At 37.5% G+C, this 16,858-nt stretch overlaps 1 protein-coding gene across 3 annotated transcripts in view; it reads left to right on the forward strand.

Moving 5' to 3' along the window:
* cyth1b (cytohesin 1b) overlaps nt 1-16,858 on the forward strand; it is a 44,100-nt gene that overhangs the window by 8,406 nt on the left and 18,836 nt on the right. Inside the window, exon 1 of one of the 3 annotated variants that reach the window (XM_026915319.3) lies at nt 1,290-1,750. The exons of 1 other annotated variant lie outside the window; for it this stretch is intronic. In XM_026915319.3, coding sequence (XP_026771120.3) covers nt 1,672-1,750 — 79 coding nt within the window. In that variant the 5' untranslated portion in view covers nt 1,290-1,671. Of the gene's footprint in view, nt 1-1,289; nt 1,751-14,986; nt 15,240-16,858 lie in introns of those variants that run through there. One more of the 3 variants, XM_026915320.3, reaches the window with a different exon arrangement.

The following is a 16,858-nucleotide window of genomic DNA, read 5'->3' on the forward strand; positions in this document are numbered from 1 at the left end:
ACTTTAACACAAATAGCAAAAAAGGTCAAATATTGTATGTTGATATATTTATAGCGAAAGAATCCAAATTTGATGAATATGAATATTTATCCCTTTATAATATAACTATATAACTGCATGGTATTTTTTGTGTGTCATCTAAGCAAATTTTGGATTCTCTCAGTTCTCATATTCGCCTCCATTCTTCTTCATGACGTCTCTGCTCTAACTCTGCAGGATGCTTGGTCAGTCTTTGCTCACTCTATTTGACAGATCTGTTGTAACTCTGCTAGATGTCACACACTGCCTTCTTCAGACCAGGTCTATAGACCAGCAGTGTCATGGCAAAACGCTTTTTTGGTCTTGTCAAACTTTTTTTGTTGATTTCGCTGTATAGTTTTGAATTGTTGTTTTGTTGCAGGATATTCCTACATTTAATTTTTATTCATTCGTCTTCAGTAACTGCTGAAGACGTAACCCACTGGAGCCCATCACTGGGCACCATGTACACACACATTCACATCTAGCGGCTATGTATCTTAGCCAGTCCACCTTCTGGCATATTTTTGGAAGATGGGAGGAAACCCACATGGACACAGGGAGAACATGCAAAACTCTTCATAGGCAGTAACCCGAGCACACTATTGAACCAGGGACCCTGGAGCTATGTGGTGGCATTGCTATCCTCTGCACCACTATGCTGCCTGAGTTTGTTATTAACTTCTTGGATATCTTTTCAGACTAACATTTGTCTTTTATCATCAGTAAACTACAGGAAGGTGCCAGTTTGCACTCAACTGTATAGGGTGTTATTATTGAATTGCCTTCTGAGGCTTGAAGAAGATTCATCTATTTCAAAATTGAGTAGTTTAACTTTATTAACGAATCTCATTACCAGTCTTATGTTTTTGAGTTTATTTTTATAGACACATAAACACACACACACAAACAGCTGGGCATTCTGGGCATGCACTATGTGTAGATATAAAAAAAGAAAATGCAATATGGAATCCCACCTAGCACAAACACACACACACACACACACACACACACACACAGGATTTATATATACACTGATATATAGCCTTGCATGACTTAGATGCTCAGAATTATGATGCTGTTATGTGCTGAATAAACTGGCCTTTGTGCAATGTGTGGGTGTAAGTGAAGAGGTGTGGTGTGAAGTGTTAATGTGTTCATGCGTATGTGTGTGAAACCTATTGGCTCCAAGACTATTTCAGTGCAAGAGCAGGGAGGCAACAATAGCACACAGGACGAATATAAACACACAGAGTGGAGGGGAGAGACTGATTCGCTGTGAGAGAAGCTCAACAAAATGGGCAAGGAGCTATAGTGTCAGTGATAAGAAGACAGCAAAGAATGGATTTATTGAGTGGGAGGAGAAGAGGCACAAGGGGACTCAGACAGACCGAGTGAGAGACTGATAGACAGCACACACCGGTGTGAGGGCGCTTTGTGCTGAGCTCCACGCGGTTTGGGTATCACTAACTCAGGAGGAATAAATATCTGCACAAGTTCCCTTTTCTGCTACAAGGAATAAAAACGGAAGCAAATTATCTTTCACTTTGGCTGTCTTTACTCCAAAGCAGAAAATTCTCTCAGAGCCACTCACTGTTGTGCGCCGTGAAGTGAGATCAGGGTGTGTATTGAGTCAGAGTGCTCTAAACTGAGATGGGGACGGTGAGCGAACTTTGCGCTTCCAGCTTCCAGGCGTTCATGTGTCCCACTGTGTGCCCAGCTGCACCAGCAGGTGGGTCTGAACTCAGCATGGCTGTATGATTATTTGTGATCTGTCAGTTTTTGTTTAATGGTTATCTCAGACTCTGTTTAAGATGCTAAACATTTCACAGTGAGAAAATTATTAAATAGTCCATGGAGCTCCACACTTGAATCACTCTCTCTGTAATGCTAGATTGTTAGATCAGCCTAATGTTGTTACCGTGGTGATAGAGTCTCCGCAGATTGTGGAAGTATTTTGTGTGTGTTTGTGAGAAAAGGTTCAATGTAATAATGTAGAATATCAAATCAATTCTTTGAAGCTATAGTGATGTTACCTGAGCTGAATTGAGCCAGCTGTAAGCTTGGAGAAAAATAGAGCATTTTGGTGTCCTGCTGATGTTTAATTTTTCTTTTAATTCCATGTATTTTGAGAGATTTGAAAGTAAATTGTGAGAGCTAACTGAGTTAAGATATGTGATTGAGTCTGGATTATGGTTTGGCTTAAATAGTATGAATAATTCCTGTGTTATTTGGGAAGCTGTAAGATACATGAGAAACACCAGACTCACCCAGTAAGATGTTTACTGCTGATTACCTGCAGAAGCTTCTCTCATATTTATTTACTTTTGATGGGATTATTGTTTAGAGTTTTACTTTTACTGAAGCTGTGATGGAATAATATGTTGGAGACTCCTCAGTGGTAATCATGGAAATGGATCATGGAAGTCAGTGTCACCTTCAGTGCTCCTAAGTGATGAAATAGTCAGCAACCTGTACCTGAGTCATTTATTTGATAATTTTTGTAGTAAGGTACCACACCAAAATTCTTCTAGTGTCCATCTGGGTTTCTCCGGTTTCTTCCCACATCAATTACTTAACACCAATTGATCAAAAAAACCCAAAAGCGTCCACAGGTGGATTGGCCTTTGTGTGTGTGTGTGTGTGTGTGTGTGTGTGAGAGAGAGAGAGAGAGAGAGAGAGAGAGAGAGAGAGATTTTGGGAGAAGGGGGGGCGATGGGGGCTGGTTGTCCTGCAGTCCCATCCAGGATGTTTTCCCACCTTGTGCTCAGTGTTCCCAGGATAGGCTCCAGATCCACTACGACCCTGATCAGGATATAAGTAATTACTGATTATTTGATTAATTGATGTTCTGTGTGGCAGTAAACAACTCCATCAATCTTTTTAATCCAGCATTTTCAGAAGCAAAAAAGTAGACATGCTCTGTAAAATAGTCGTTACAATGAAGGTGATAGAGCACATACTGTATCAGAATAGAATAGATGGATAAGCTCATTTTTGGCTTTCACCTATTTTCACCCATTCTTAGTCATAAAACTTAGATAATATTATGTCTGTAATGCATTAGCCCAATAGTTGTCTGGCCAATGTTAGTATCCCACATTCCATCTACAGCTTAAACACACACTGCATTTATCTACACACTCACACTGCCATGCAATGATAGTAGGCATTTTGACACCTCTGAATACACTTTTGGCTCTCTTAAATGTCCCACTGACCTCCCAGGCATAATATTAGAAACACTTTTGTAACTGAATTTTATGAGCATGAGTATCACTCTTAGCCTTGTTATATTGTAATCATTACAAATGTTATATGAGACCTTTCAGAATATTACATGTATTGGTTTCTGTATGTAATAAGCTGTTGCTTGTCATATGATCTCTTGCTGTAACTCATGAATAAGCTTGTTTTGTTTGTAGTCTATGTAAAGAGAGGAACCTTTTACTGCATTGCTATAAGTTTTCATTCTCGTTTTTACTTAGATTCTGCTTACTGCTGCATTCCTCTCAAGGAACTGTAAAGAGGTGTTTTACCAATGCACAGCAAGTCATATGATCTGTTGTTGTAACTCATGAGCAGGAGCGGCTTGTGACCATAGATTTTGGTGGGGTGGGACAACATTAATAACGAAATATCGGCTTATATCTGTCAAAAAGCAAAATTTTGTAAAAATCATTGGTCAGTCAAAAGAGATAATTAGCATTGATTGATAGTATTAATCCATATTAATCATGTAGGGACTTGTGAGTGAGGACTTCAGCATTTAAAATTAAGGTTTTTAAATGGCTGGTACAAATGATGGTGCTCTGCCTCACCTGCACCTAAGAAATGAGCCACCACTGCTCATGAATAAGCTGGTTTTGTTCATAGTGTATTTGAAGATGGAATCATTTTCTTGGAGGTTCTGCTTCTCTTGCTGTTGTATTCTGTTGAAGCAACTGGGGATTAAGTGCTAGATTTTACTGAAGCTCACAGTGACTCTTGAAGTAACCCAAACTTTACATATGGCTGCTATATTGGTCATCATAGCATTGAGTCAGCGTTTGTGGGCGGCATTTTAAAATCATATCCATACCAAATGAGGGCTGGATGATGCACACGGTAGCCACCTGCTCTGTGGGTCTCTCTTACAGCACTCAATTGGCTAGCTTTATCTCTTTCATAACATCTTCATATCATACCTTGACATGGGGACTGTAGGGACTGGCAATTTAAGATGGTAAGATTTGAGCATATGAGACTAAAATCAGATTTCTGGAATTGCTCAAAAGGGATTTCAGTTTAATATGGTGCAGCATATCATCTGGTGCATGGTACTTCCCGACTTCCTGAATCTGTGACGCTAGCAACAAAGATGACAAAAACAGATTAAAATACCATAATGAGAGATACAACCTGCCATGACTAGCAGCATGCAGTCCTGTTGCTTCTGAATTACAGCCAGCTGTGTGTGTGTGTGTGTGAGAGAGAGAGAGAGAGAGAGAGAGAGAGAGAGAGAAAAGGCAACCTTTATCTCTACTCATTTCACCTCTCTTATACCGTATCTTGACCTCTAATCCTTGTTCTCCATTATAGTCATAAAGCCTGAAAGAATAGAGAGCAAGACAGAAACAAACACACACATAAGAAAAAGAAAAGAATATAAGAAACAAAATGACAATAGTGAACAGAGGAGCAGACAGCAGGAGAGGTGTAGGTGTAGGATGTAAAGGTCTGAAGAGGTTTCTCTCCCTTTCTCTCTCTCTCTCTCTCTCTCTCTCACTCACTCACTCACACAAGCTGATTGTGATTCAGAGACAGTGGGCTTGCAAGCACTTAGAACCAGGAATTGCTAATACTAATGATGATGAGTCTATAAAAGGGCGGATGGCAGTTATAATCATCCTGTTATTCCTGTGTGTGTGTGTGTGTGTGTGTATGAGAGAGAGAGAGAGAGAGAGAGGGGAGGGGGAGAGGTAAAAATAGGAGTAGAGAAAATAAGAAAATAGGAGTAGAAACATCTCACACTATGCCTGACCTACGTGTGGTTGTGTGAAAATAAATGTGGGTGTGTGACACCTACCTGCTCCTTTAGACACTGTGACTTGTCTCTTATTCAGTATTCATTTAAATGTGCACTGTTTCCATGTATGGACCCTCATTGCTGTTTATTTATCAAAACACTCAGGTGATTGAGCAAGCTTTTCACATACAGTATTTTGAACTGTCAATACCATTTATCTAATACACATATTTGTATATACACACAGAGGCATGTTTTGTTCAGAGTGAACAGTTAGTGGAAAAGCTTGTCCTTGAGCTATTTTAGGGTGGTGTGGTGATGTAGCAGATAGCATTGCTGTCTCACTTGGTCACCCAGTTTGATACTGAGCTTGGGTGACTCTCTGTGTATAGTTTTGCATGTTCTTCCCATTTCCAAGTGGGTTTCCTCAGGGTTCTCTGGTTTCCTCATACCTCCAAAAACACACATGGAGGGTTAATTGGCCAACCTAAATTGTGCAAATGTGTGACTGGTGTCCCATCCAAGGAGTGTATTCTCGCCTTACACGTGGTGTTCCCGGGATAGGCTCTGGATCCACCATGATCGTGACCAGAATAAATCGCTTACTAAAGATGAATGAATGAACAAGCTGTTTCATTTGTTAACTAAATAGACTGTGCACATTTGTTCTCATAATTAAAAAATGTATCCCAAGATCTTTTTTTTTTTGACCAGAGGAAGTTGTTTCCTAGCTTCTTACTACAAATCCTCCTCCTTATTATTATTATTATTATTATTATTATTTTCTGCTTTATTTATGCAAGAAAAGTCATGAGGGTTTTATTTCCAAGCTCTATATGTTGAATTTTTGTGATGGAGGGTGCTGTTGTCTTTCCTCAGCATGCTAATTGCATGCTACAGCACAGTCATGTCTTCCGCCTCACTCCCACTCTCCTTGTTTTCCCTCCACGTGTGCTGTAAATACATGGATCATTGCTCACCAGAGGACTAAGGCATGATTATAGGGTACAGTTTTGTACATTAGTTTTAAAGCTCTGGTGACAAGAAGGAAAAACAATGTTATGTTTCTTTTCTACAGTACACAAACACACTGAATACTAATTGCATGCTAAGTCTTGCCAAGTCGAGATTAATAAGTGCATATTCATAGATCTTAAAAGTGGTTTAGTGGAGAAGTGAATAACTGATCAATGCTTTGAGTTGCCACTAGTACTCTTGTGTTAACCCAAAAGCAAAATCAGTCTGTGCCATGACTAAGATCATCTCAATAAACATTGCTTAAAGATTTCTAGCTGTGAATAGTACATATTAGTATAATAAAACAATATTAGAGAGAATTTATGAGGAAGTAGTAGATGAGAAAACACAAGTGACTGAAGGGACACATGGTTAGACTGCAAGCCGCAGTATTCTTGCTGCTGACTATTCATTATGGATCTCCTGTGATGTCTGTGTGGTAGCCTGCTGAGTAACGTGTCCATCTGAGGGAGTTACATTCTGTGACAAGAAAAAGTAAATGCCAAATCGCACCATCACATTTGGCTTCATATTTATTATATTTTTTCCTTTCTCCTTTGATTTCTGTTCTGTGCCTGCTCTGCTGACCTATTGTTCTTTTTCAGAAATACCACACTCTCAGAAAGACTGTATTCATGGGTTTTAACTGTTATACTTTTATCACTTATGACTTTTAAGTGATATTTCACTTTAAAATAACAACAGACTCAGTAACTAAAGCTCAAGGCAAAATAAAGATGGTGATTTTCTTTACTGGACCTGTATTGTTTTAATAAAATAATTGCTTCTGTGTTTGTACATTTAAAGTCATGTTCCATCAAAATACACTGAATTGCATAGATAAAGGTACAACAGATTGAGTCTGATAAAGTATAGAAATCACAACATATTTTTTGTCAGTATGCTTTACCAATGTATGCTCTCTGTTTCATTTGTTTTGTTTTTCAATTTGTTTTTCAATTGTTTATGTCTTATCATAATCTTTCTTCTATTGTCAGTTCAGTTTAGTAGTACTGTATATTTTACACTGTGTTAAGTTACTTTTAGACCTTCACACTTACTCATTAGGAGGAGCGACGTACAGTTGAGCTGAGCAGTTGCAGTTAAGAGTCTTGTCAACATCCCGAACGGTAGCAGCTTGCTGGTGTTAGGTTTTGAACTCAGTCTTTTGCTTTTTGTGTCCAAGTGCCTTAAAAGAAACCTCCCTGAAACACATTAACTATGTTTATATTGAAAGATTGGTGATGTGCTTAGTGATTCTAGTACTAGTACTGTTGGTTGGTGCTGTATTTTTGTTACTCCTGTGAGAACTTCCTGAGAGAAGTGTGTGCTGCCCTGACATCACAGGCGAACGTTGCTATCACAGTTACAATGGTATTTAATAGGAGAATTTTTTTAACAACCTCGAACATAAGTGATAACCGTCAGAGCTTCTTTTCTCAATAACCACTTTCCAGTGATGTTTATTGTCATATTCATGCGAATTCCAACGTAGAAGTACTGGAGAGAGTAAACGTTGGACTCAAAGCTCCTGAATGCAATGCAGCAATATGACACACTTTCAATGATTTATGGCTCAGACTCAGTTCAGCTAGTATGTTATGTACAAGTTGGTGGTGGTATTAGCATGACCGTTTTGGAAGCTTTGGAACCTTATCTGTTTTATCACAGTGGAGGTAAGGAGATGAGGAGCTGAGAGAACTGGAGAAAATAAAAGACTAAAGCACTGCTGCATCATTCCCTGTAGGTTGAGTTAGCAAAATCTCTAAGCAAAATCACACTGGCTCTACTATCAGCAGGTAGTAGTATACTGACCTCATGCTTTGAATGAATTGAGTTCCCATAGAGTTTCAGTCTCTTTGCTTTCTCTTTATTTTCAGTTCCAGGATCTGTTCTGCATCTAATTCATCTTACCCACTTGAGCCTGGATGAATGATTCACATCAGACTGCCATTTCATCTTACTTTATCTCTTCTTTATAAATCTTATACATGCCGCAGTCTCTCTGTCATTCCCAAGTGCATGCTGGTACTCCCTGGCTGTTTTGTTGTGATGATGACAAGAGGAGCGTTGGTGTCCTAATACGTGGAATAGCTGGTCAGGATTTGTGCTCGCACCTGCCAAAGCACTGAGCAATAAGCTCATAAACACACACAGCCTCTGGAGCTCTGTTTCTGCCTCAATCTCCTTTCCAAACTGCAGGGGAGGTTGTCAGCATTCTGGTGCTGCTTTGGATGCTGTTTTATTTGCAATAAATGAGGGTGTTTGTTTCCTTTCTCCCTCTTACATCAGACAATCCCAAACATTACTGCAAACCAAACTCTGTTCATCTCACATGGCAGTTGTTTCTCAGGTCAATAAGGTTCAAGGGAGTATAAATCCAATAAGCCATCACTAGTATATTGTTCACGCGATATTGCAGTCAGATTCCCAGTGAAGTGCAGACAGATTTGTTGCAGTATATCGTATGATTTTTAGGCCCCAGTTAATTTTCTCTTTCACTACATCTCACATTATATCACTGCTGGTTACCTTCCATAGTCACAGCCATTCATTCTTTCATTCTTGTGCGTTCTAGTTCTTGGTAGTAGTGCACTACCGACTGTTTCAGCATTATTTTTGCAAGTTCACGTTATCCAAATGAATCATTTCATAGGTGTCATCATTTCATAGGTGTGAACAGATTATTTCCATGACATATGAAATCACCCTTCTTTTCTGTTCTCTGTTCTCTACAAGGTTCTCGAAAACATGGTAAAGTAATTGTAATGATAATCAAATGTACTTGCTTTATTAGAACGGTACCAGTTTTCTAAAATTTTCACAGATTTCTAGTTATGCACAAGACTGTATGAGTGTGCACTAGTTTGTCTAGAGTTTATGTTGGTCCTAATTCTAATTTATACTGTTTTAGTAACTGGATATGTTGCAGTATAAGAATCTTATACTTGTAGCAATAAAGGCTCCTAGTCTAGACTTTTTGAATTTTGGAATGCAGAAACCTATCAATTCTTAGGCATATATATTTGTATAAGCTGCCCACAAAAGTAGAGCTGCAGCAGGTAGCCTGGTGGTTTATTTTGTCTATAACAAATATCCTAAACCTAGTAGATGTACAGTATGATAGATGAGCACTGGAGATGCTTCTAGGAATTGCCTTAACATAATATAAGCATTTCTGTACTGTAGTACTATAGATCTGTGAGAGTTAAGGACAACACTCTTAATCTTTCTAAAAGACTTCTATTCTAGAACTTTCACAGTGAAGGGAGAAATGCTTCTTATGACTGACCTAATTTAACCCGTAACATCTGTTTGGGGTCTTCACCTTAATTGCCTTCTTCCTTGCAGCACAGCGTGGGAACAGAATGGTGAAGAGATTTGGTGCTAGCATATGATTTACTATCGTCTGCATTATCATAACCTCAGCTCGTTTACGTAGTTCACCAGCTTCAGTTAACCCAGAGCAACATGTCTCAAATACTGTAGATTTGTGTTCCACTTAGAAAATCACTACTTCATAGCCTTCAATATAAATTAAGTCATTCCACCTTGTGGTTCATGTTACAGAGAGGAAAATGTTTGAATGAGATACCTTCACTATCTTTTCGCATTTAGTATTGGAGAGAGGGATGTACCAAATAATATTTAATTGGAAGATTATTTACATGGCTGTCTAAAAGCATGGCAGCACTCCTTCCTTCTCTCTGCTCTGTTTTCTTCTTCTGTGGTCTCACTATTTTTTATTCACCCCACTCTGGCCTCTCTCCTCTCACATTTAAGCATGGCTTCTGCATTGAGTGCTTTTTTGTTAGGTAGGAAGTAGAGAGAGGGAGCAATAGTGCTAGTCTGATGATGGCAAAAGCAATCCAAATCAATCAGGTTTGAGTAAGAATAGTGTGTCATGGGCTTAGTTTTGCAGTTTTATGGGCTTTTTTTTTTATTGTAAAGGCTTAGAATTTTTCCCGTCCACACAGCAGGTGGGTCCATTTCTCCATTACCATAGTTACCACAGCCATTTAATAGCATCTCCACCTCAGATGCCTACTCCCACACATTTTATTACATTTTGAAACCTCTCTGAATATTGTGGTGGAGCTATGTCACCAATCATGAATCTGCATATCTATAAAGTGTGAATGAAAGCAGCCCAGAATAACAGGACAGCATGGCCATGCTAAGCTTGGCCATGCTACCTGTTCAGTATCAGGTTTGTATAATTAACAGAAAAATTAACTAGCATAATAACAATGATATCTTCGCCTTTTTAGTTTTCTCTTCTGGGTTACTTCAGTACTGAAAAATCCATTTTTTTATATTCGAAAACTCTGAGCCTTGATCAAATATGCTCAGTGGAACCTATTCATATTTATGCATGAATACATAGAGGCAATTCCAAGGTTATATATTTGCCTTCAGGAGTCGTGTTCAGGATATTTTGAATTTCTTCAAGTCTTCACAACTGCAAGTCAGTGTGGTTACAGTGATCTGTAGATGAGACCTTGAGAGTCACATTACAGTCAATACACAGCATGCAGCTGATGTTTTCATCCGTAAGATGTTAGTAGTTATAGTATTGTATTTCACCATATTTTTCTTCAGATTCACTGTTAGTTTTTGATAACATCAGAAAGGGGCTGTTTAAAGGAAACTCAAATTACAGTATGATCAGGACAAGGATAGTAAATATTATTCTATGACTTCTGCAGTCCAGATACAAAGTGCAGTGAATACTGATATTTAAATGAATGCAGATATGCTTCTCATTCACATGCATGCATCTGTTTAGCCACAGAACACTGAAACAGAAAGCCCAGTGTATTGGGTACAAACACACACACACACACACACGCACGCACACACACACAGAGTTCCTCCTTTGCAGTAAAGCTTCCTAAGACAAGATTTCCCAGAAGACACTCCATATCATGTTTTACTTGATGTCTTGTATGTTGATTATATGTATGTAGCTTTTTCACAAAGACATTCATAATATGTCCTTCTCATATTATTCATCAAAAAAGTGTTATATCTATAGCTTGATAATTCCTTCCACATTGAAAAAGTTACACTTATTTCATATTTTTAACAATGTTGCCCAAACAAATCTGTAACAAGACCTCTAATTCTGGTTATTAATTATTGACGGCCTTAATTATGGTGGGTCTGTTGTTTATATCACAGTTCTGAAGTGAACGTCTGGAGAGAGTGTGTCATCTACTTGCCCAACACAAGAGAACCACATATTTACTTAGATAGTCACTGTAGACAGAAAAATGTGTTGTTGACAGTTTTGCAGTGGCTGAAGAATTGCTAGAAAAATGTGTGGTCTGAAAATTAAACCCAACAAACTCAAATGTTACTGTTACTGTATTATTTTAGTATTGAGTGGTATTTTGAATTCAGCTGTTTCATGTCTGGAATAAGCACTTTGACCTGAGGGAAAGATTGTGATTTACTCCTATGCTTGGGTTGCTGAAACTGGAGGTGAAGGGAGAGAGGATATTAATGTTTCTATTCCGAGTTAATGGGCTATAGTTGAGTTCTTTGCATTTTCCGGTGTTTCAGAGGAAGTTAGCAGAGGTTTAGGGACATGCTGGCTCCTGTTTTTCCTTTTATAGGGCTCATGACAGGCTGTCATCTAGCTTTCTCTGCTTTGGTAGTATTAAGTTTGAGGTAGTGCAAAGTATGGTGTAAATTAAAAATAACAGGTCAGTCCAAAAATTTGTATATCACTAGGACAAATTCTGTATGCTTCCCTTGCAAAAGAAACATGTGAAATTTGGTTTATGTAGTTTACAGCAAGCACTTGTTACCGGCAGAAGCCAGGTTTAACATTATAATTGTTTAGAAAATGATTTCTTTAATCAGATATGAAGAGCAACATAGCTTTCTTTACTTTCATGTAAAGTCCATGGAACTGACTTTTTTTAGAACAGCTTAAGTGACTGGAGTGTGGAAGTAAAAAAATTCTTTGACGCTTTCAAATTTTGACTAAATTGTCTTTGACTGAAAATTATGATGGAGAGTCTGAAACAGTTTCCTTTAATCATAAGAGAGTTATTAATATAAAAATAATAACACATGCAATAAACAATATTTAGAGCTCAAACATACAGAGACATTCTATAGTTTCATTCTATAGTTTCATTCTATAGTTTCAAAAATAACCCAAACCACCAGCCCCAAAACAGCCCCAATGACCCATTTACAGTGGTTATCAGGTTCTTTTCCTTGCATGCAGTCCCCTTTTGTCAGAAAACTTGCTCATTTGACCACACACAGTGCCAACTGTGGCCATAGCGTTGCTTGCTGAAATTGGCATTTTGTGATACATTACTTGATTTGTGCTGCTCAACATCCAGCTGTGTCTTTGTTGTTAAAGGTTCTTTGGTTTTTCCCATGGTAATAAATGACTAAGTGAGATTACATGTGAGCAACCTCATATTTTTATTCCAGGGGATCAGGACATGGTTGGTTAAAGGCAGTAAGGACTTCTGGGGAATGCGACCAAATGCATTATTATTATTATTTTTTTTTTTTGGCCAATGGCAATTATTTTTATTTAATTATTTAAAGATTTCCCAAAAAATTAGCATACATTTTGTAAATTTGCATCAATAATTTGACTTATTTTTTATGTAATTTTTATAAATTATTATGTATAATATTTATTTTATACAATGATTTTTGCTTGGTTTTATCCCAACATATGCATATGTATATGGGTGCACAATTAATTGTACTTATATACATTTACATTTTGTCCAATTTGTTAATATTTAGTGTTTAAAAGATCCATTCAGTTCATTGAAGTATTATTTTATTGAAATTTTTGAAAGAGGTGAAATTTTTGAAAGAGGCTTATAATGTACATTGTGAAAGAAAAGATAATTTATTCTTGATTTAAAATGAAATGATCTGAATTGAAAATGTTATGAAATGTAGTGGAATAATTGGTAAATAATTGTGATGATTAATGGAGATTATTTATAGTGTATGTTTTTGGCTCCAGCTGGCACCATGGCAACAAAGCCATTTGATATATTTGGGCCAATATCTTTGTTTAACAGTAAGCAAAAATGTACAGATTGACTACTCTGATGTACTATTCTGATGTACAGCACAATTCTGTAATATGACATTACTGAAACATGCACACACGTGCACACGCACACACACACCCATGGATGTCCAAAATATTCTCAAGAACAGCAGAACCATTTAAACTTCTACATTTATTACTAGTACAGTTATTCCGAGGATTTTAGTTGTGTGTGTGTGTGTGTGTGTGTGTGTTTTGGTCAACACACTTCCACACAAACTTTATTCACTTTAATTAAATTCTAGTTTGAAGAAACAACAGAGAAGCATTTATTGCCATGACAACAGTCTCATGCCACAGCTGAGAAACCAAACAATTTCTCCTATGTGCGTTCGCCTCCATGCAGTGTGTGTGACATTTAGAAATCTTTAACTCTTTACTATTTCAAGTATTGGTGATTTTTGAGGCTTGTTAGCTGGACCAAAAAAAAAAAAAAAAAAAAAAACCCAAAATGCAGGTTTGCTGTGAAAGGTTGCAATTAGTAGATTTATTTTAGTAGTAGAACTACACTAGTCATCCCAGTTAGAAACAGTATGTTTGGGCCAAAAGTGTTAGCAGTTCCTCATAAGTGTTTTGCAAACCTAAAATAAATCACAAACATAGAAAAGGATGTCACTATTAAGACATGAAATGAATACCTTAGAGGGTATTTTTGCTTCACAGTCATTTGTATGCCACACACACTCTCAAGAGTTTCATAATCCCAGGTGCAAAAATCAAGAAATGTAAAAACTTATAGAGTCTGACATCTACTGACCTTTTTGGGTACTGCATATTCCCAACTGTCTATAATGAGCTTGTTGTGTAGTCTTATTTATGCTGTGATGTTTTAAAGAGTCTCTCTGTTCCATGCCTGAAGGATAGGGCACTGATTATAAACTCTCAGATTTGTGTCAAACTTGCCCTTTTATTGATGCTAAAGGGGGAATTATGTAACAGAATTTATTCTAACTGTGCTACTGAAACTCAGATATCAGTCATGCTGTATATCTAATAAAAATGCTGGAGAAAATGGAGGAGAGAACAAACTTCACTTATGTCAGTAGCTGAAGGGTAATCATTTTATTTTCAAGTAAGGCTATAGAGTTGAGAGTCTGTCTCTCTTTACACATGTGCGCTTGTATAATGTTTTCCCATAAAAGTCCCTGTGTTTTTATGTGTGGTAAAAATTCAACTCTACCTAGTCATTTTTAATAAATAAAGCGGGTGCTGAAGATGAGTGAATGGGAGTTCTAGATCATCATCATCACAATAATAATAATAGCAACAGCAGCAACTTAGGTTCAAATACTACTACTGATACCACTACAGATAATAATAATAATAATAATAATCATAATCATTATCATCATCATATTGCAAATAAGATAGTTACTATATAGTAACTATAGTGCTCACCATAATTATATAAATATATTTACATGAAAAATTGAGATAATTGCAGATTTTACAATCTGATAAATGCAACCAGACAAAGATTTGACTAACCATATTATTGCTGCAGTTTATGACTTTAATTGACTTGTTTTTTGCGGAATCATATTTAAAAGTGTGCTGATTGCTATCCATATCACTTCATTTCTTACAGAAAGGCCTTCAGGTACCTAAATATTCATTACTGAGAGTGGGTGACTTTCTTAAGGGAATAGTGAAATACTTCAGCCCGAGGCCACGCAGAGAGAGACGTGACGTCAAACAGATAGTGAAGTGTGCGTGAGCTGCGAGTGGGGGAGGAGTTACATTACGTTGCGTGCTTGTGAAGTGCACGGGAGCACCCAGAGGGGGAGGGGCTTCTATAAGTAAAGTCAGGGATTGGCTGTTCGAAATGAATGACTGGTAAGCCACGCTCCGCCTGTGAAGCATGGCATTTTAGCACCCGTACTAACGGGTTAACTGGTTGATATTGTGAAGTGGTATTTTGAAGCGGTGTTTGAAGCGACTGTGTTGTTCTCTCCGTTTGAAGTGAGTGTAGGGAGACCAGTGTAGATTATAACCGCCTCAGGTTTGAGTGTTCTCACAGGTATTTACACGATATAAGGTCCAAGTCTGAAGGAGTGTCAACAATGGTACTGAAATCAGAAGCTGGAGTCGGTGAGTGAGCTAGTCTTTGGGTTTCTGTCTTTTTTCTTCGGTATTGTTTGCTCTTAAGCTTTTTGAGGAAATGTGTTATCAGTTCATGTCTATGATTAGATGATTTCGTAGCTGTATTTTTATTTTTTTTTGTCATGGCTCAGCTTTGTCGTCTACATGTCCATGCAACAGGTCCATGTTGTTTTCTAATGCAAATGTGCTTGAACTGGTTAGACAGTGCTTGGGTTAATGAAGCTTGCTAGCTGTGCTACTGCTGCACAACTGATTTATTTTCTTTCTCTCTCTCTCTTTCTTTCTTTCTTTCTTGCTTTCTTTCTCTCTTTCTTTCTTTCTTTCTTTGTTTATCCGCTATCACACCAATTATTATTAGCTAAACTTCAGTAAAAGTCCACTCACACTGAGAAAATGGTAGATAAGTTTATTGAATGACCTTAGGCTGACCTCTGGTACAGAATGCATCACAGTGCTAAATACAGCAGGGTTTACTGTACAGCTGGACAACTGTACAGCTTCAGCTTTCCAATTACTGTATTCAATACTGAGCTCATACCAATTGGTTGGCTTTTTTTTTTTTTAACTTAAAATAAATCTTAACAGTTGTAATTTAGTTTTATGTTCTTTTGCCTGCCAAGTTGTCTGGTTTGGCTGTATTACAAAGTTTTTAAAAATGTTTTAATCTGTGGAAAGAGTTGCCAAAGAGCTTCAGATGGTAGATAATGTTCCAGTGCAATAATAACCCAATGAATAAAGATCCATCATTGTTTTACCATCTGTTTCAAGCGACATATTAAGATATCTAGTTCAGTGGTTGGGATGGTCACATTTAATGCACACACTTGTGCTTTTGCTATTTTTAGTTATGCACTCAGATCTTTCTAGCTAACCCATAGGCATTCTGCTAAAATGGTTGCCGTGGTGCGTCAGAGAAAGAGAGAAAGCATTTCCCCATTTTCCTTCCCCCTAGTAGGATGACTGGGTGATTCAGACTTATCTAGCAAATTTAGTCTAATGTGTGAATATGTGAATAAGATAATAAATGGTAAACGGTATCCTTTAAAGTAATTTCTCTAATTGTTTTTGAGGGTCTGTTGGCAGACAGGAACAGAACTGAAAATGTGGTTCAGTTCAGTGGTTGGGTGATTCACTCTCGGTTGCCATCACACAGTGTAAACAAATGCTTCTGCTTTTAGTCTTTTTCTCTCTATTCCTCTTCCACCATCCCTCTTTTAGTGATCTGTGCTTTGAATATGTTGAGACAGAAGCTGTTTAGAGCATTATCATGCAAAATGTGTACCCTTCTCCTGTCAGCAGATAAACTATTGACTATCTGATTATTACCAGAAATCTAGACAATGATGAATAAAAATGGTATAACCACTGTTTTATAGTATGTCTGAAATGTTTGCATACTGTATACTCAAATGTATGCAAGCTCAGTAGCAGTACTGTTAGTTTTTTGGTGTTTTATGAAATATGATGTAATAAACTAACCCGTTTTTCATGAAAGAAAGACAGCGATTGGTGGAACTGCATCATTACCCAGCGTCTTACTCCAGATAGCAGCTATTAGTCACTTGGTTTTATTACTTGCCTCACCAACATTATGTATTTAATAAGGT

Source organism: Pangasianodon hypophthalmus, chromosome 12, assembly GCF_027358585.1.
Source record: "Pangasianodon hypophthalmus isolate fPanHyp1 chromosome 12, fPanHyp1.pri, whole genome shotgun sequence".
NCBI lineage: Eukaryota > Metazoa > Chordata > Actinopteri > Siluriformes > Pangasiidae > Pangasianodon > Pangasianodon hypophthalmus.